The 18,676-nt window shown below is 56.8% G+C and overlaps 2 protein-coding genes across 3 annotated transcripts; both read right to left on the minus strand.

Moving 5' to 3' along the window:
- Positions 1-1,252: 1,252 nt before the first annotated feature.
- Positions 1,253-5,272, minus strand: FCER1G (Fc epsilon receptor Ig). The gene is made up of 5 exons (XM_047839999.1): positions 5,114-5,272; positions 2,402-2,493; positions 2,195-2,230; positions 1,782-1,802; positions 1,253-1,646 (listed from the first exon to the last, which is right to left on the minus strand). The coding sequence occupies exons 1-5, from the start codon at positions 5,160-5,162 to the stop codon at positions 1,584-1,586; spliced, it is 261 nt and encodes an 86-aa protein (XP_047695955.1). The 5' UTR covers positions 5,163-5,272; the 3' UTR covers positions 1,253-1,583.
- Positions 5,273-5,803: 531 nt separating this feature from the next.
- On the minus strand, positions 5,804-18,632 carry NDUFS2 (NADH:ubiquinone oxidoreductase core subunit S2). 2 transcript variants are annotated; one of them, XM_047839982.1, is made up of 14 exons: positions 15,545-16,836; positions 14,633-14,739; positions 11,883-12,073; positions 9,790-9,910; positions 9,505-9,617; positions 9,168-9,242; positions 8,935-9,012; positions 8,669-8,754; positions 8,140-8,259; positions 7,068-7,197; positions 6,696-6,791; positions 6,434-6,517; positions 6,234-6,291; positions 5,804-6,041 (listed from the first exon to the last, which is right to left on the minus strand). In XM_047839982.1, exons 1-14 carry the CDS (start codon positions 15,715-15,717, stop codon positions 6,004-6,006), a joined length of 1,470 nt encoding a protein of 489 aa, XP_047695938.1. In that variant the 5' UTR covers positions 15,718-16,836; the 3' UTR covers positions 5,804-6,003. The 2 variants fall into 2 exon arrangements, with proteins under 2 accessions (XP_047695938.1, XP_047695939.1); XM_047839983.1 differs by lacking the exons at positions 14,633-14,739; positions 15,545-16,836 and adding an exon at positions 18,516-18,632.
- Between the last annotated feature and the right edge of the window lie 44 nt (positions 18,633-18,676).

The raw sequence follows: 18,676 nt of genomic DNA on the forward strand, positions 1-18,676 counted from the left end.
AGGGCAACGAAAAGTAGGCACGTTCCAATAAAAGTTCGCTCCCACTTTGCGTGCAAAACAGTTACCTTCCGGCCGTGGCTCATTTCTCGCATCTCCTCTGAGATCACGGTTTCCCCAGACGCCCGCGCTGGCTGCACGTTCTTTTGCGGCTTGATCAGCCTTTTCAGTCTGGCCTTCGAGGCCCTCACCACTCATGGTTATTTTGCTCCCTGTCTTTCCCAGTTTCTGGTTTTTTCTCACGGGGTAAGATGTGTGGGGACAAAGAGGTCTCAGTCTGTCACTTGCAGGATGACCTCGGCCAGGTTAATTACCTTCAAAGAGCCTGAACCCCCTCCCCGCCCCCCCCCCCCCACCGGGTTACTGACCAGATGAAATACTACAAGCAGGCTGGGAAACACTCTCAACAGGGTGAGTCGCTGCGTGGTGCACAGTCTTCCCCAACACGGGGGGTGCCAGGGTAGTCCTACTCTGACAGGGCTTCCGGGTCACAGGTAGGAGTGGCAGCATCTGGTGGGATTCAGACACCACAGGAAATCCTGCCCTCCTGGCACAGCCACAAGCAGGACGGGGACTGACAAGGGTGAGGCCCCGGCCACCCGCCTACGTGCTCGGAGGAGCTGCCCTCCCCCCATCTAGACCCAATTTGCTCCCCTTTGCTTCACCCACCCGCACCCCCGGCCCGGCCCTCTGAGGTCCCTCTTGCCCCAGACGCGCCGAAAACCCACTGTTCCCGTGAAACCTTCCAAGGCTCTGTCACACCATTATCCTGCATGTTTGGTTTTGGCTTTTCAGCCATGCCACTGCCCGCGTATGTGTGCATTGCGGGTGGTCCCCACGCTGTTCCCTGAAGCCCACTCCGATCTGGGGGGAGGGGGGCGGCGGGGGGAGGGTTGGACAGCCAGGCTTCTCCACGACCCGACCTTGGTTCAGTTGCCAGACACGGAAAGCAGGTGCGGGCGTCGTTTCTTGGGTTCCAATGTTTCTAAATGGGCCCAGACTCCCAACACTTCACTCCCTGTTCGAGCTCCGTGCCAGAGAACCTGGGGCCGGGGTCTCATTCCTGCCCACCCCCCGGCCTCGGCCCCAGCCGCCACAGTCAGCTTTCGTCCCTTTGACCAGGCAAGGGTCAGCCTGATGTCTGTGGGATTGTGAGCTCTGTAAGGGGGGCTGTTTACTTAAAAATGGTATCTTCAGAACCCAGCCTAGTGCCCAGTGGAGGCTGAATAAATACGTGGTAAATGAACAAATAGGGTCCAGTCTGTGGCGGCTTTATTGGTGGTCCTCTCTTGTCATTGTCGAGTGGGGGTTGGAGACGGGAAAGAGAAGGGGGAGGAAAGAAGGGGAGGCGAAAATATAAACGTTCATGACTAGCATCTGAGCACAGGTCTTCGACGGGGAGGAAGAACCAGTGTGCACATTAACGGGGGGGGGGGGGGGGGGGGGCGGGGCGCGGAGGGGGGGCGGGCATAGCATCATTGCAGAGACGGGGTCAGCTGGCATTAACGGGAGGCATGTGTGACGCCGACCATGAGGGCTAGGAGAACAGGCGCGGAAGGATGTGGCCAAGGGCACCTGTCCTAAAGTTACTGGGGTGGTTTCTCATGCTTCAGGGTCTCATAAGTCTCCTGGTTCCGGGTGCTCAGGCCCTGGGGTGGGAGGTCAGAGGATGGTCAGGGCTCCCACCCACCCCCACAGACCCCGTGTCTTCCAACAGTCACACAAAATCCCACCCTCTTCTGCCGACTTCCGGGGCTGGGGTGGAGGGAGACAGGGTCACTCACCGTGTAAATGCCATCTGATTTCTGAGGAGGCAAAAGGGGCAAAGGCATTAGAGACCCGCCCCCTCCTTCAGGGTCCCGAGGCAGCGTCGTCCCCTCCCGGGGAGGTGGCAGGCTCCCGGGGCGGGAGGGTCCTCGCAGCGACACTCCAGGGCAGGAACGCCACGTGCCCACATGGCCACCAACGCACATAACACACCACATCCAACCCGCCCGTGCTCATGGTCACTCTCCACGTGACCCTCCCTTGTCACCCGCCGAATATTCCACTCGTGACTTGGCTAGGGATGGGGTGTGGGGGCGGGGGCTCTGAAGCTCGTGCCGGTCGGCACCCGAGACTCACGCCCTCCCGGAGGCCGCGGACCCCGAGGCCGAGAGGCCGTCAAACCGACCCCCACGCGTGGAAGGGTCCATACCTCATAGCTGGCTATCGCCGCCTTCCGCACCTGGATCTGGAGTGGGGGAAAGGTAATCAGTAACGGCAGAGTTAGTGGCCCAACCCCGTCCCTCCTAACTTCTTGGGGAGCCCCTGTCACTCCCGCTCCTCAAAGCCCTGCTGCTCGGCCGGCCCTCCCATGCCTCTTGCCAGCCCTCTCCCCCCTCCGAGCCTCCCCCAGCCTTACCTTGAGTCGGCAGTAGAGCAGGGTGAGGACGATACCATACAAGAACAGGATGGCATCCAAGATATAGCAGAGCTGAGGCTCTCCCAGGGCGGCTGAGGGGATAGAGGGGGCCCGAGGGGTCGGGGCATCAGGGAAGGTCTGGCGTCCAGGGGACAGTAAGGGAAAGGGCTCCGGCAGGTAGGACGGGGCCTGGCGGGGAGGCTCCGAGGAGAGAGACACTGGAGCTTCCTCTCTGGATCCTATTCCTCTCGGCTTACCCTCTTCTCCCTCGCACTAGGGCAGGGCTAGGACAGGAAGCACGGAGGGCACCACTTCGATGGCGCCCTCCAGGTAGGCGCTAAGAGCCGAGCCCCCTGGCTTCGCGCTGTGGGCTCCTCAGGCGCCACTGAGCACTTCACAGCCCTCAAGGGACTTATCCGAGTTCACTGGGCTGAGACCGAAACCTCAGCCCAGAGGGGCAGGGTGACGGACAGGCGGTGACAAATTTCACTGAAGAAACCACAGGAGTGTCTCTGCTGAGTCCTGTGACCTGTGGCTGAGGGCTGGACAGGAAGGATGTGAGCCGGGGAAGGGAGGGAAGGCAGCTATTGGTTATCCCTGAGCCCCAGCCTCATCACCCTCGGGCCCACTGCAAGACACGTCGAAGTGGAAAAACAGGTGTCTGCTCTCCTAGGCCTCACAGATCCCGATGGCTCTGCGCACGGCCGGGAGAGCGTCTCGGCCCAGCCTCGGCGGGATGACTGCAGGCTGGATTCCGAGTCCGGACACTCTGCCCTGTTACTCACTCACTCTGGGCCGCGGAGAGAGGAAGTTTTGTGCAATCAAAAAAAAAAAAAAAAATCAAACAGCGGGGCGCCTGGGTGGCTCAGTCACTTAAGCCTCCGACTCTTGATTTCGGCTCAGGTCACAGTCTCGCGGTTGGGGAGTTTGAGCCCTGCGAGGGGCTCCGTGCTGGTGGTGGGGAACCTGCTTGGGTTTTTTTCTCTCTCTCAAAATAAATACAGAAACTTAAAACAAAAATCAAACAAGGTGGGGGGGCACCTGGGTGGCTCGGTCGGTTAAGTGTCTGACTTCAGCTTGGGTCATGACCTCAAGGTTCGCGGGTTCGCGCCCGGTGTCGGGCTGTGCTGACCGCTCGGAGCTTGGAGCCCGCTTCGGATTCTGTGTCTCCCTCTCTCTCTGCCCCTCCCTTGCTCATGCTCTGTGTGTCTCCCTCTCTCAAAAATACATAATAAAAACTTAAAAGAAACAAATAGGGTCTGAGCACCAGCCCCCGTCTGCCCTCAGCCCCTACCTGAAGGGCTCGTGGGCACACAAGTGAGGTCAGTGGAGGAATTTCTATGCCCCGACGCGCTTTCACGCAATACCGCCTAAATCTCAAAACTACCCCGTGGGGGGGGGGGGGGGGGGGAGAGACATCGTGGTTGCCATTTTATGAATGAAGAAACTGAGGCTGGGAAGAGCTAAGTTAACTCCTGGAGGGCCAGAGGATGAAGGGAGAGAGCTGGAGCTCAACTCCAGGCTCTCTGCTGTCAGAGCTCGTGCCCCTCCCTCTGCCTCAGTGCCCCTGCTCCGTTCTCGCCTCATGGCAGCATGCTGGCAGTCACGGAATCCCTCCCTCCCTCTGCTGCACAGGGGCGCTGCTGGACACCCCCCCCCCAATCTTTCAATGTCCCATCTCCCTGACGTTTCACTCACCCCCTCCCCCCCCAAGCCTCAGCGGCAACCCTCTTCAAAAACCATACACACAGGCGGCCCAAAGCGAGCGAGGGGTGGCGGATCAAGAAACTGAGTGACAAGGTCTGGGTGGCTCGGTCGGTTGAGTGTCCGACTTCGGCTCAGGTCAGGACCTCACAGTTTGTGAGTTCGAGCCCCGCGTCGGGTTCTGTGCCGACAGCTCAGAGCCTGGAGCCTGTTTCAGATTCTGTGTCTCCCTCTCTCTCTCTGCCCCTCCCTTGCTCACACTCTGTCTCTGTCTCTCAAAAATGAATAAACATTAAAGAAAGAAAAAGAGAAAGAAAAAAAGAAAGAAAGAAAGAAAAAAAGAAAGAAAGAAAAGAAAGAAAAGAAAGAAAGAAAGAAAGAAAGAAAGAAAGAGAAAGAACGAACACTGAGTGACCGGAAACCTAGAGCTGCTGAGAACTCCCCACATCTGCCCCCATCTCTTGGCCGGTGCTCAGGCCTCCGGAGCCGGGCATCGAGTGCTGCCCACACTCATGGCGGCTGTTGGCAGAATGGTCTACGCCAGAGATGGCCCACGGAGGCAGAACACGGGTCTATTTTGGTTGTCCTTGCCTCACTCCCAAGCCTAAGGACGGGCTCCCGCCTTCCTGAAGGGGCTCTGTCGGTATCGTTAACCAGCTAGAGATCACCTCCCAGCGGACCGGCCCAAAGACACCACACAGGAAATGCTGATCATGGGGAAGGGAGCTTCTCCCCAGACCGGCCCTACATCACACAACCATTCCCTGCCACGCTGAAGCCTTGCCCGCTATCGATCCTGAAGAAGTCCAGACCACGACGGAGGGAACCAGGACTCTCGCACCCCGATGGGGACCAGACGGGACCAGCCTCAAGGCCTTGGTGTCCATCTGAGCCCCGCGCCCACCTGCCCGCCGCCAGCCCCCCTCTGCCCCTGCCTCGGCCCCCAGACGCGTGCCCTCGACTCCCAGCCCGGAGCCCGGCTCGCGGTCCCGCACCAAACCCGCCCACCTGCTTGTTCCACCGAAAGGAGGACGATCAAGAGCACGGCTGGAATCATCTTGGGCCGGAGCTGAAGGGCGGCGAGCCGGGGATCGGACGCGCTGCCAGCACTGTGCAGCTGTGCTCAGCGAGTGGCTCCCTGACCACAGAGTTCCCCCCTTCCTGCCCCGCCTTCCCCCAGCTTCGGCCCCTTCCCCTTCCTGCATTAGAGCCCGGGCGGCTCCCGGAAGGGCCGACGGAGGGAGCTCGATACGGGCTCTCGCGCCTCAGGCCTTCAGCGACCAGGCCCCTGCCGCCAGGCGAAAGGGGGACTCCCGCGCTTGAGAAAGACCGCGTCCACCCGCCGTCACCCCCGCCCTGTTCAGATACATCTGGAATAAACCGTCCCTTCAAATTCCCTGAGAGCCCACCACAGCCTTTTCCCTTGCACAGGACGCTTGACCCAGGACTTGGGCAGAGGCAGAGGGGTTTACCAATTTGTGTAGGCAGCGAATTCTGGGCAGGGGGGAACCGAGGGGAAAAGAGGAAACGGGGAATGGAGAAGTGGGAAGGACAAGAGTCAGAGAAGGGGGTGGCGAGGAACAGGAAAGACTGCCAAGAACCGAGTCTCAGAGAGAAGAGCAGGGTTAATTAATTAACATTCTTGAGTTTCCTAGCAAAGTGAAAGGCAGGAAGATACTGAGGAAGACACACCAGAAGTTTGGGCACAGGGGCCGGAAGGCGGCTTATTTATTATAATTTCTCCTTTTCTGGTACATGCACGGAAAGCCTGACAGCTAAATGTTCATGCACGTGTACACACACACACACACACACACACACACAGAGTCCCTTTCCAGAGACGGCCAGGCTCCGAGGAGGATGCAGACCGGCAGGGAGATCAAACGCTGTTCCCCTGCTCACCGATCCACTTCTCCGAACACAATATCTTGGGTACCTAAGAGACCGACGGGAGGAGGAAAAACGCGGTGTTATCCAAAATCCAGAACCCATCACCGTGCCCAGGAGATTGAGGATGTGGCTCTGGGCCCATTGTCTGTGCCGAACAGGAAGTGTTCGCTTTCCGCCCCCAATGAGAGTCCCGAACTCCCTCGTCTGTGGCATGTCTGTTACAAGACAGGCCGCGTACCTATGATGGCAACAACGTCCGCCAGCATGTGTCCCTTTGACATCTTGTCCAAACCGGCCTGGAGAGATTGAGACAGCAGCCGCGTTAGGCAAGATCAGCAGGGTGGGAGGAGAAGCAAGGAAAGCGAGTGAAAATCTCAACCAAGGTCAGAGATCACGGACTCCTCTACTGGAGGGAGAGTCACCGGGGTCGGTTCTTACCAGGTGGGCGAAACCAGGAGCCTTGATCTTGCATCGGTAAGGGCGGCTACTGCCATCGGACACCAGGTACACCCCGAACTCTCCCTGTCCAAGGAAGAAAGGTCGCTGCCTCCGTTAACAGGAAGAACGCTCCCCTCTGCCCAGAAAACCTCTCTATTGGCCCGCGTGTCCTCTCTCGCGCTGGTGACCAAGCAGCTACTTGGCCATCTGTCTCCGGTCCCCCAGCGCACAGACAGCCTTATCCTTCCCTGTCCCTCCTCACCTTAGGAGCCTCGATGGCGGTGTACGTGGCCCCCGGGGGAACCTGGTAGCCCTCTGTATACAACTTAAAGTGGTGGATCAGTGATTCCATGGAAGTCTGGAAAGAGGAAAAAGGGAGCATTGGTGAGCCGGTCCAAAGGTTTCCCGGGCCTCCCCCTCCCCAGCACAGAAAATAACCTCTACCCTCGGGGAAACTAAAACCCACACAGCGAGCGAGAAAGCAGAGAAGACAGAGTGACAGAGGAGGCTACGGGAGGTTGAGACTCATATGGCGAATTCTTCCAAAAAGGAAAACTGAGGAGGAGGAGGTCATCTGAAGGTACCCCTCCCTGGATGCTGGCCCCTTTCCCTTTGCCCTCTTCCCGGGGCCAACCTTCATCTCTGCTCGCTTAGGCGGAGACACTTTGGCATCATCGACCTTGATCTCCCCAGGAGGCATCTTGTTGAGACACTGCAAGATGATTCGAAGGGACTGGCGCATCTCCTCTACCCGACACAGGTACCTGGGGTGGATGAGACAGGCTCAGAGCGAGAGAGGACCGGTCAGGGCACGGGACGTGAGGCCGGGAAGGACACCCGTGGCTGACCCGCAAAGGGCTGGCTGACTTTTTCCCCTTCCTCTTTTCTCCTAGTGCGGGATCTCTGCTTGGCTTGGCCCCAGGTAAAACCTACAGTCTTCTGGTTCTGGTACTGGCTCCTGCCCCCTGTCCTCTCCTGATCTCCTCCCCCTACCGTGCCCTGCAGTACTTCCCTCTTCAATTGCCCTCTTAGACACTTCTTGGACCGCATAATGGGTAAGGGCCAAATTGACTCAAAAAGAAAACAAGCAAATCTCATTCAGGGTCAGCAAACAAGAATGGAACGTGAAGCTTAGACTCTGGTGGCAAGAGCCCCGGGTCAGGAGGATTCTAGTCTCAACCCCCACTAACAGGATAATCCAGGCCGATCGCTCCCTTTTTTATGCCTCGGCTTTCTCAGCCAAAACTAGTTCCATCTAAAACACGAGGATGAGGGGGCACCTGGGTGGCGCAGTCGGTTAAGCGTCCAACTTCAGCCAGGTCACGATCTCGCGGTCCGTGAGTTTGAGCCCCGCGTCAGGCTCTGGGCTGATGGCTCAGAGCCTGGAGCCTGTTTCCGATTCTGTGTCTCCCTCTCTCTCTGCCCCTCCCCCGTTCATGCTCTGTCTCTCTCTGTCCCCAAAAAAATAAATAACGTTGAAAAAAAGAAAATTAAAAAAAAATAATAATAAAATAAAATAAAAAAAACACGAGGATGAGGGCAAAATGAGATGTACACCCGTGAAGGTGCTTCAAAAAACCACCTTGTTTAACAGACACAAGAGCTCTAGCAGATATGGGAAAATATGGGCATAAAGAAAGTAGCCAAGAGACAAGTCAGACGAGGGGAAGCAGCTAGAACATGAGCCGAGGGGACATGGGCCTTACCTGTCGTAGCAGTCCCCTCGAGAGCCTATAGGAACATCAAAGTCCACCTGGTCGTAAACATCATAGGGCTGGGTCTTCCGCAGGTCCCACTGGATGCCTGAGCCCCGCAGCATCACGCCACTGTGGGGCACGATGGGAACAAGGGTCACTTTCCACAGACCAAGAGAGGAGGCGCGCTTTCTTCCGCCCCCACGCTCGGAGCTTGGCCCGGAAGGCGCCACACCTTCCCGAAGCCAAGATATCAGGCTGGAACTACCCCGTGCCCAAGGAGAGAAGTCTTTTTTTTTTTTTTTTTTTTAAATATTTATTTTGAGAGAGAAAGAGAGAGAGAGAGTGTGCAAGAGAGCAGGGGAGGGGGCAGAGGGAGAGGATCCCAAGCAGGCTCCGCGCTGTCAGTGCAGAGCCCGACGCGGGGCTCGAACTCACAAACCGTGAGATCGTGACTGGAGACAAAACCGAGTTGGACGCTTAGCCGACCGAGCCCCCCCGCCCCCCGGCACCCCCTAAGGAGAGAAGTCATTCCTCCCACCTAAATCCATAGTTAAGTGCGTCTTCGGCTGTTACGACCCCAATGTCGACTGTCCGATTTCGCCAGATCCTGTTGTTGGTCAGCATCTATCGATCAAGAAAACCGGCGCGTGAACACCCTCCACACCTCCCTCCAAATAAACGCCTCTGTATCTCTTTACAACTAGGGACTAAAACCCACAAGCTGCTTCGGCAGCACATACACTAAAGCCCACAAGCCTCTCTTGAGAGGAAAAGAGGGACTCTTCCCACCAGTTCCTACCTTACCTCTTCCAACTCATCAATCCGAAGTGAGAAGTTCTTAGAAAACTCATAAATGTCATCCATAAGCCCAAGGGGTAGGTCCTAGAAGCCAAACGGAGAAGGACAGAGAGTACAGCTCAGCCTCCCTGCCCCAGGGCTACAGGGTTGGCGTTTCCATCAGCCGGGGCTGCCCTCCAGTGGCCACAGAGGATACAGGCATGGACTGAAAGTTCAAGAAGGCAGGGGAGTCCGCTCACCTGGTGCACACCTCCTGGCCGGACGTAGGCAGCGTGCATCCGAGCCCCAGACACGCGCTCGTAGAATTCAAACATCTTGATAGGACACACTGGGAATTAGTGACAAAGTCCTGGGCCCCTAAGTCCAGCAACATGGTGGTCCGCTCCCCTGCCCTCTGCCTTCTTGTGCGCAACCAACCCCTCACGACACAGAGTTCCTCAAGGACAGAACCCAAGTTAAATACACCTTCTTCCTCTACATGTTCTTCGTCTGTCTCCTTTCCATCCCCTGGCTCCTTCCTACCTTCTCCACTTCCTGTACCTCCCTGCCTATCCTATCCTTTCCTCCTTCTCTTACCTTCTCCCTCTCTTCAAACATCCAGAAGAAAGGGGTCATAGCCCCAATGTCCAGGGCATGTGTGGTCACAGCCATAATGTGGTTCAAAAGCCGTGTGATTTCTCCAAACAGCACTGTAGAGACAGGAAGACAGCGGGAGGATCGACAGCGAGTGGACACAGCAGTTCTGGGCAGCGTCTAGGGTCTGCAAACTAAGCCTGGGTTGGATGCTCCCACGATGGGAATGGTGCGGGAGGGGCACTAGGCTGCGCTCACAGCGGGGCCACAGGAAGGAGACGGGCATACCTCGGATCCACTGTGCCCGGGGCGGAGGCTGGATATTGAGCAACTTCTCCACAGCCAGTGAGTAGGCCTGCTCATTACACATCATGGACACATAGTCTAGCCGGTCAAAGTACGGAAGAGCCTGGGGAGAAGGAAGAGCCTGGGTCACACCTGACAGGCCAGGAGCCCTCAGACTGCCTGCCAAAAAGCATCGCTCTCAGTGGGCATCAAAAGTCAACGCTGCATTAGCCTTCTAGTCTCAGGAGCTAAACAAGGCAGCACCCGATATCCAGCAGCATGCTGGTAAATGTTTCTTGAAAAGTCAAATCTCTGAAGGGGTGATTTGTTGCGTGTGCCCATTTCCACGGTGAAAATACTCCAGCAGGGCCAGCTTTAAGCTACCAACGTTACATAACTGAGCACAGCACTGGGCAGGGGAGCACAGTCTCTGCCATGCAGAGACAATAAAATCACTTAGGAGCACAGAGGAGTCAAATAAGAAAATGATGAGCTTTGAGTACTTCTTACCCTGGCTTTTGATATAATTTATTAAATCATAAGCCAAGGGGCGCCTGGGTGGCTCAGTCGGTTAAGCGGCCGACTTCGGCTCAGGTCATGATCTCGCGGTCCGTGAGTTCGAGCCCCGCGTTGGGCTCTGTGCTGACAGCTCAGATCCTGGAGCCTGTTTCTTTTTCTTTAATTTTTTTTTTTTTTTTAACATTTATTTATTTTTGAGACAGAGAGAGACAGAGCATGAACAGGGAAGGGTCAGAGAGAGGGAGACACAGAATCCGAAACAGGCTCCAGGCTCCGAGCTGTCGGCACAGAGCCCGACGCGGGGCTCAAACTCACGGACCGTGAGATCATGACCCGAGCCGAAGTCAGCCGCTTAACCGACTGAGCCACCCAGGTGCCCCCCCTGGAGCCTGTTTCAGATTCTGTGTCTCCCTCTCTCTGACCCTCCCCCGTTCATGCTCTGTCTCTCCCTGTCTCAAAAATAAATAAAACGTTAAAAAAAATTATTAAAAAATCAATCAATCAATCAATCAAGTGTAAGCCAAGATCATTTAATTTTCAGTAATGGCTACGTTTAACAACTGGCTCACAAAATGCCCGGAAACATAACACTCTGTTCTGGCGAGCAGGCTTGAGCTGGCCCCGGCACACCACAGCCAACGCTCCTCTGGCCCACAAGTCTGCCAGAGTGATCGGGTGAGTGAGAGATTTCAGGAAGACAGGGCCCTGAGAAGGACTGGATTGGCTTCTGGCGGGAACAGTTGGGGAGAAAGGGTTCCTTCCCCGGGACACCAAGAAAGCCAAGTCTAGCTGTCTGCCGAACCACTGAACCAGCTTCAGCTTCCAGGAAGGGGGCGGGGCTACGACGGCCCTCTCGGGGACAGCCAGTTCTTGTCCTGATGTCACTGTGACGCGGGTTAGTGCCGCACCGTTTAGCTCCACGGTCTCTGGGACCAGAAACCATCAGTGCCTGGACTCTCGGGGGGCAGCGCAGTCTAGTCAGCTGGCTCTGTGCTAACCCCGTCACCCTGTGTCATCAAGCCCTCTCCTCATGACACGAAGACAAAACTTTCAGATGCTCACCCCAGCTCCGACTCCTTCAAACCTGACCCTCACCACTGGGGGTCACACAGCTCTCCTGAAACATGGCACACTGCCACAAACTCTCTCTCGGTCACTCTGACTCACTGAGTGTTTCAAAAACAAACTTAAGACAGCCGGAAGATACGAGAATCGGCTGTTCGTCCTAGGGAACTGACGTCTCTCCCCCCTTTCCCTGCCCCCAGGGATCGCGGCTTTGACGTATTGGTATGATAAGAACAGGGAAACTGAGGCACTTGAAAAAGGGCAAAGGGGTCAGCTAAGTCAGCCGGAGAAAAGCCGGTGGTGTAGTTCCGGCTCCAAAGCATTTCTGCTGGATAAACCAGATCTGGATGGATTTCAAACATCCCTTGCCACGTCCCTCCGTCCTCCAACCAAAACGGTCCTTGCATCCTCAACACCCTCCTCCCCCGGGGGTTTTGGGGGCAGCAACCTGGCAATGCCCCAGGCCACAGCAGGCCTAGGTCCCGTCGGCAGGCCCCTGTTCGCCCTCACACCTGCAGATAGGTCTTGTATTCAATGAGCTTCTCGGTTCCTCGGTGCAGCAGCCCGATGTGGGGGTCACACTTGCGCACCATCTCCCCACTCAACTCCATCACTAGTCGCAGGACTCCATGGGCTGCTGGGTGCTGGGGCCCAAAGTTCAGGGTCAGGTTCGTCACCATTGTGTCCTTTGGAGGGTCCACATCTGAGAAGTAGGAAATAGTTCAGAGCCAAATGGTGACTCCCCGGAGACAGCAAGGAGTCAGCCTCTTTCACCTCACCAATCCACACCTTGTTAACTTCCCAACTGCCAACATAACGGGGAAGAAGACCACCACACGGAAAAACGGGAAGGGAGATCGAGATTTTTCTCATGAGGGGGGACCACGCACAAACCTTGCTCTTTCTTTTTCCGTTAGAGTTTATTTACTTTTCAGAGACAGAGAAGGCACCAGTGGGGGAGGGGCAGAGAGAGAGAGAGAGAGAGAGAGAGAGAGAGAATCCCAAGCAGACTCCATGCTGCCAGCACTGAGCCCAATGTGGGGCTTGAACTCACCAACTGTGAGATCATGATCTGAGCCGAAATCAAGAGTTGGGACACTTAACCGACGGAGCCACCCAGGCACCCAAATCTCGCCCTTCCATGTTTCCCAGAGTCCTTTTCTTTTTTTAATGTTTATTTATTTTTGAGAGAGAGAGAGAGAGAGAGAGAGAGAGAGAGAGAGAGAGAGAGAACGAGCAGAGGAGGAGCAGAGAGAGAGGGAGACACAGAATCCAAAGCAGGTTCCAGGCTCTAAGCTGTCAGCACAGAGCCTGCCGCGGGGCTCGAACCCACGCACCGTGAGATCAGGACTTGAGCCGAAGTCGGACACTTAACAGACTGAGCCACCCAGGTGCCCCCCCCGCCAGACCTTTTTAAAGATAATACCGATAACACTTGTATAGCTCTTACTGGGTACCAACCACCAACCTAAGCTCTTCACTGATTTTCATTAACTTAATTCCCCTAATAACCATACGAGTAGTACATTCTATTATTATCTTTATCTTATTGGGGAAGCTGAGGCCAGAGAAGCTAAATGATTTCTCAGACAGCTAGCAAGTGGCAGAGCCAGGATTTAGCTCAGCTCGTTCAGCTTTTTTTTTTTTTTTTTAAGTGTGTTTATTTTGAGAGAGAGAGAGAGAGAGAGAGAGAGAGAAAGAGGAGGAGGAGGAGAGAGAATCCCACGCTGTCAGCGCAGAGCCTGACGCAGGGCTCAACCTCACGAACCGTGGGATCATGACCTGAGCGGAAGTCAAGAGTCAGATGTTCAAACAACTGAGCCACTGAGGCGCCCCTCGGGGTCCACGCTCTTAACCACCACGATACCCTGCCTTCCAAATCTATCTGATGAATGCCCAACTACTCAGGAAATGTCTATTTAGTTCTTGCTACCACCGAATGACAGCTGTTACCCTCAAAAAGCATACAATTTAATTTGGGAAATAAGTACACGTGAGAAACCAGTAACGGAGTTACCAACTAAGTGGCTTAGCTGTTAAACATTTAAAGGAAGAAAAGAATACTGTGAAGAATTCACGAAGGCAGGATCTGAGCTGGTTTTTAGGGTTGGTTTTTGTGTTTTTTTTTTAACTTTTAACATTTATTTATCTTTGAGAAAGAGGCAGAGTGCAAGTGGGAGACAGGCGGAGAGAGAGAGGGAGACACGGAATCCGAAGCAGGCTTCAGGCTCCGAGCTATCAGCACAAAGCCCGATGTGGGGCTCGAACTCACGGACTGTGAGATCATGGCCTGAGCCCAAGTCGCGGGGCTTAACCGACTGAGCCACACAGGCGCCCCAAGAGCTGGTTCTTAAATACAGGGAATGATTCAAATAGGCAGAGGAGAGCATCCCAGGCTATGGAATCAACAAAGATCAAATCTCAGAAACAAGGAAGTATCTGTGAAACTCTCACCTACACAGAGACAGATTAGTGCTGGCAGGCAGTAGGGTGTAGTGGCTCAATTATCAGTATCCGTTAATAACAATACTTACGGAGGAACTTACCATGTGCCAGTCACTACACTAACCGGTCCACGTTACAATCTCACTTAATCCTTACAGTGATGCGGTGAGATAGCCGCTTTATTCACTGGTACATGGAGAGTTGAGGTTTGAAGCCAGAGCTTAACTTTGCAACGCAAACCCTTCACCATGAGCTTTGGAGTCGCACAGACCCAGACACAAATCCAATTATGTGTCCTTGATCAAGTTTTAGTCTCCCTGCGCCCTAATTTCCTCCAAAGCGGTACAATACTGGCATCATTCTCATGGAGTTGTCGCAAGGACTAAGTGCAAGAAGTCATACAAAACTCCTGACACCTGGGAAGCACTCAGCTATTGTTACCGTGACGTTTTTGAAAAGCAACCAGCAGTGCCTTTGAAGGTTTGAAAAACCACCTTGGCTACCAAGGGACATGGAAATATACTGAACCTCTGGAAAAAAGCTGCAGGGAGAAAGATAAATCTGGTAGGGACCTTCAAGGGTTGACTGGGACCTACTCTTTTTCTCCCGGAATGTTCTTCCTTTCCTTCTCTGCTTGACAGATACCTGCCCTCCTATCACTGTTACCGTGTCTGTGGCATTGCTAGTAAAATCAGCAAAAATGGCACGGGGCAGGGGGGTTGCTAAAACTTGCCTTGACAGAGAGCTCAAGAGCATTTGGAAAACAGCGTGGGGCAGGGATGGGTGTTGAGTTGGGACAGGAGCTCTGGGAACTCACCATTCCAAGGCGGAGGCTTCCAGTGGGCCGTTTCCTTGGTGGGGTACATGACCGCTCCCCCAAACTGCTCTGCCCATTCCATATCTGGCTGCCATTGCCGAGAACCTCTAGGGAGTTAAAGGCAGATCCTGGACACAGGGGCCTCAACAGGGCTTGGTTCCTCTGTTCCCGTTCACTCTCAGGTGGGCCCAGGGAAGTGCCTGGGCTTCTCCAAAGCCAAGTGACTGACACACAGCGTAGCTTAGGCAGAACGAGCTGGACCTCTAGAGGCCCCATTGCTACTAACGGCCTAATTCCTGGTCACTCCTGGGCATGCAAGGTTAGGGATTCTAATTCCTTCCACTTCTCATCATATTCTTCTTTCCACCTTGGTGAATATGAACGCTAGAAAGGTGCTTATTCTAAGAGGTCTCCCGGGCCGGTGCATGGCGGGGGAGGGGCATGCTGGCTCCGCGGCTCGGCCCAGGTAAGACCCGAGGGATGCCCTGGGACCGACGCGGGGACAAGGGAGGTGTCTTGGCTTGTGCTCCTCCTTTATCTCCAGCAACAGTGCTTCCCTCTTCTCGTCTAACGAGACTTTTCAGCAGTCACACGCCACCCGTGATGAGGTTCGGGAGAAGCAGCAAGGCACAGGGGGAAGGTGACACTATCACTAACGTTCAAGGGCACGGGCGCCCCTCCGCTGATTTCACCCCTGGCAGAAAGAGCTCGAGACCCTCTTTCCTCCCTCGGCCAGGGCGGGCGCCACTGCATCCTGGAGCCCGAGACAGAAGGCCCGGGCGAGGGGGTCACCGGCCCGGGTCATTCTTTCCTGGAGGGGGGGGCGGGGGAGGTCACAGGGCCCGCGGAGACCCCAGACCCGAGAAACCCTGGCCTCGAGGGCTGCGCGTCGAGGGCTGCCCGGAGTCTCACCTGCTGGGCTGAACGGGCAGCCGGCCCCCGACCCCGGACCGCAGCGCCTGGGCCGCGACGCCGCGGAGGCTGCGCAGAGCCCTGAGCGCCGCCATCTTGCCCCGCCGCGGACTGCGGGAAGGAGAACGGGCGGAAGTGCTTCCTGCGCGCCGCCTCGCGGGCTTCCCGCCCATTGGCGCCACGGGGCGGCCCTCTTGGAAGCTGGCAGGGTCGCGGGCGCCCGCCGACTACATCCGGGTTCGGCGCCAGGGCTTCACTTTCGCTCTCAGAGCGGCGGCGGGGCGCGGTTCACCTGGCGGCTCGTGGCTGACTCGCCGAGGCGGGAGCCGGAGCAGCTTGCGGCCCCCGCGGGACCCTCTGTGTGTGCCCTGCCGCCCGCCCGGCTCTCCCTCGCTCTCCCGCCCGCCCGGGTGCTTCCCTGCGCCCCGCCGGGGCCGCCCCCTGCCCGAGCCCCGCTCCCGATGGCGGCTTCTGAGCCCGGCCCTCCCGGGGCAGCGCCAGGCTTTGCCAAGAGATTCGGAGCGGGGAAAGCCAGCTCGTTTCCAGACGGCCTGAGTGGGTTAGGGAAGAGGGGGCCCAAGCGGGGCTGGGCGGGCCCGAGAGCTCCCGCCAAACCCCAATGAAAACCGAGGAGGACGCCAAGGCCACCAGCACTGGAGTGGGCTGCTGGGTGTGTAGGAGCCACCTCGGCCAAGAGGCGGGGAGGCCCCCTGTGGGTGACCCTGATGCCTGCCAGGCTTCCAGAAGCTGCAGAATGGCAGACCCGGGAAGCGACCTGAGAGATGCCTCACACCCCACTTCCCTGGGGGTCAGCCCTTTTTCCCTCCGGTCTTTCCGACCCCGCCTTAGTCCTGGCCCCTGGCGACGGCGTAGAGATGTAGTACCACCAGGAGTCCGATCCCAGCCCCGTATGGAACAGACAAAGCGTTTTGCAGCCTTGGAGGCCGGTTCTGTTCTCTCCTTGTGCCTCCAAACCCAGCTCCCGCTGGGCCACCCGCTGAGTTTGCACATCCCTCCCACTCTGAGCCTGGAAGGAGGCCTTCCCCAAATCTCTCCCCCTCCCCGCACCAGGGTCCCTGAGAGCCCACCAGCAGTGCAGCAGGGTGGGGCCGACGGACCAGGAAAGTGGCAGAGGCAGGGAATTCTTAGCTGTGGAGAAAGAGAGGAAAGCCAGACTTCTAGCCTGGGAGTTGACCTAATGGGAACCATACCAAAGGGTGGGGCCACATCCCTGGCTGTGGGAACTGACTGGGCCCGGCCCCGGGGTGGACTGGGCAGCCAGGCAGAGGCTCTGCCTCCCTCGTCCCCCCCCACCCTTTCCCTGGGCCTTCTCTTCCCCTGTAGTTGGACACAGTGAATGTGTGGCCCCGGGGTGGACTGGGCAGCCAGGCAGAGGCTCTGCCTCCCTCGTCCCCCCCCACCCTTTCCCTGGGCCTTCTCTTCCCCTGTAGTTGGACACAGTGAATGTTTTGGGGGGGAACTGCATTTCTTTACCCTAATCCAGCCCCAGGAGAAGTCAGGGTCGAGTCTGGGCTGCTTGGCCTTGGAGGCAACTTGAGCTGGCACCGGGGTGAGGGCTCCTGGGGGGCTACCTAGGACACTACATCTTTTGTGCCCTCTCCCTGCGGCCGACACCCCCACACGCTGCTGCTCTGATTCTGAGGCCCTTTGTCTTTCATTGCTTAGTCACCCCCTTTGTCCTCATCTCAGATGGGGGGTGGAAGGGGGCAGTAAGAGTCCTCTGGTGATGGCTCCTCTTGCCCCTGCCCCCTCTGGTCTCCTGTCCTTTGTCTGACTCCTGCAGCCCCAACCCCCTCCAGAGTTAGGGCCAGAGTCAGGGCATGTGGTGGGCGACTCCGGAAGTGGTGGGCACCAGGGCAGGTATTAGTGACCTGAGCAGGAAGGGAGGGGGAAAGGAAGTGTTCTGGCGGATATGATTTGGGAGACAGGAGGTGACAAGGCAGAGAGTGGATAGGGGAATGGGGGCAGGGGCAGGTGATCTGCCTCTGGGAAAGGAAAGGCACGGCTGACTGCATTCTCTTTCCTGGGGATATCCTGGGGAAAGGAGTGGCCACAGCATGGGGTGGGCAGAAATTTTCCCTCCTTCTGTACCCCTTGCTTCCTTGCCTCCAGAGTCCACCCCCCCCCCCCCCCCAGACCTCTTTGCTGAGTTCTCTCCCGTCTAGAACCACTTCCTTCTCCGAATGCTGCCCCTTCCTCCCCAGGCACTCTCCCCACCCCAGGCACTGGGTTCCTGTTCCTCTCAGTACCCTAATTTCCCTATACACACAGTCCTGCCTCCACCCTGTCCTGTCCGTGTCTCATGGGCAGTGAGAAATAAAAGATTACTAGATATTCCGGGAACAGTTGTGTTCTCGGGGCAATGTGAGGCCAAAGGAGGGAGCCAGGTGGGGGGATTCCCTAGGATGGGTTGACTTTGGGTGCATCTGGGTTCCTGAGACAGCAAGTCTTTCTGTGCTGGGGGCTGGCTGACTTGGGGCTGGGGGAGGGTTTTAGGGCAGTTGGGAGTGGGCAGGAACAGGGCCAAGAGCCTGGGGGAAGCTACTGGGAGCTGGGCCAGGGGAATGGGGAGCCAGGAAGTGGGGAGGGGGAGCCCTGGGGGGAATGGAGGCGGAATGGCTGTTCCGGGCTTTGGAGGGTGTGGGTAGTGGTAACTCAGGAACGGGGGAGCCCGAGGGAGAGAGGGAGTGTTAGAGAAGAGGAGGTGCCACCCTGGATCCTCCTTCTATAAAAGGAAAAGTCATTAACCCCTCCTGCCTTATCCTCTGCCTGCTCCACATGCCCATTCCAAGCCGACTCATCCTACCTTTGGGCAGTAAATTCCCTGATGGCTGCCTCCTTGCCTGCCCCATCTCCCGCCTGGCCGACCGGCCTCTCTCCCACTGTTTGTTCCCATCCTGAGCCAAAGGCCGGCCACCTCCTTTGTTCTGCCCTCTCGGTGCTTCCTTACCTGTTGCCCACTGCCTCCCCCTGGGCAGGTCTCTCAGTTGCCTCAGCTCTGGAAAGCAGTCTCTAGGGGCAGAGGGCAGCTCATGAGGGAGCCCTGAGAAAAGGGAGGCCATGCCAGATGAGAGATTGGGAGCGAGAATTCTCCCGGGACCGTGGCCTTTC

Source organism: Prionailurus viverrinus, chromosome F1, assembly GCF_022837055.1.
Source record: "Prionailurus viverrinus isolate Anna chromosome F1, UM_Priviv_1.0, whole genome shotgun sequence".
In the NCBI taxonomy this organism is placed as follows: domain Eukaryota; kingdom Metazoa; phylum Chordata; class Mammalia; order Carnivora; family Felidae; genus Prionailurus; species Prionailurus viverrinus.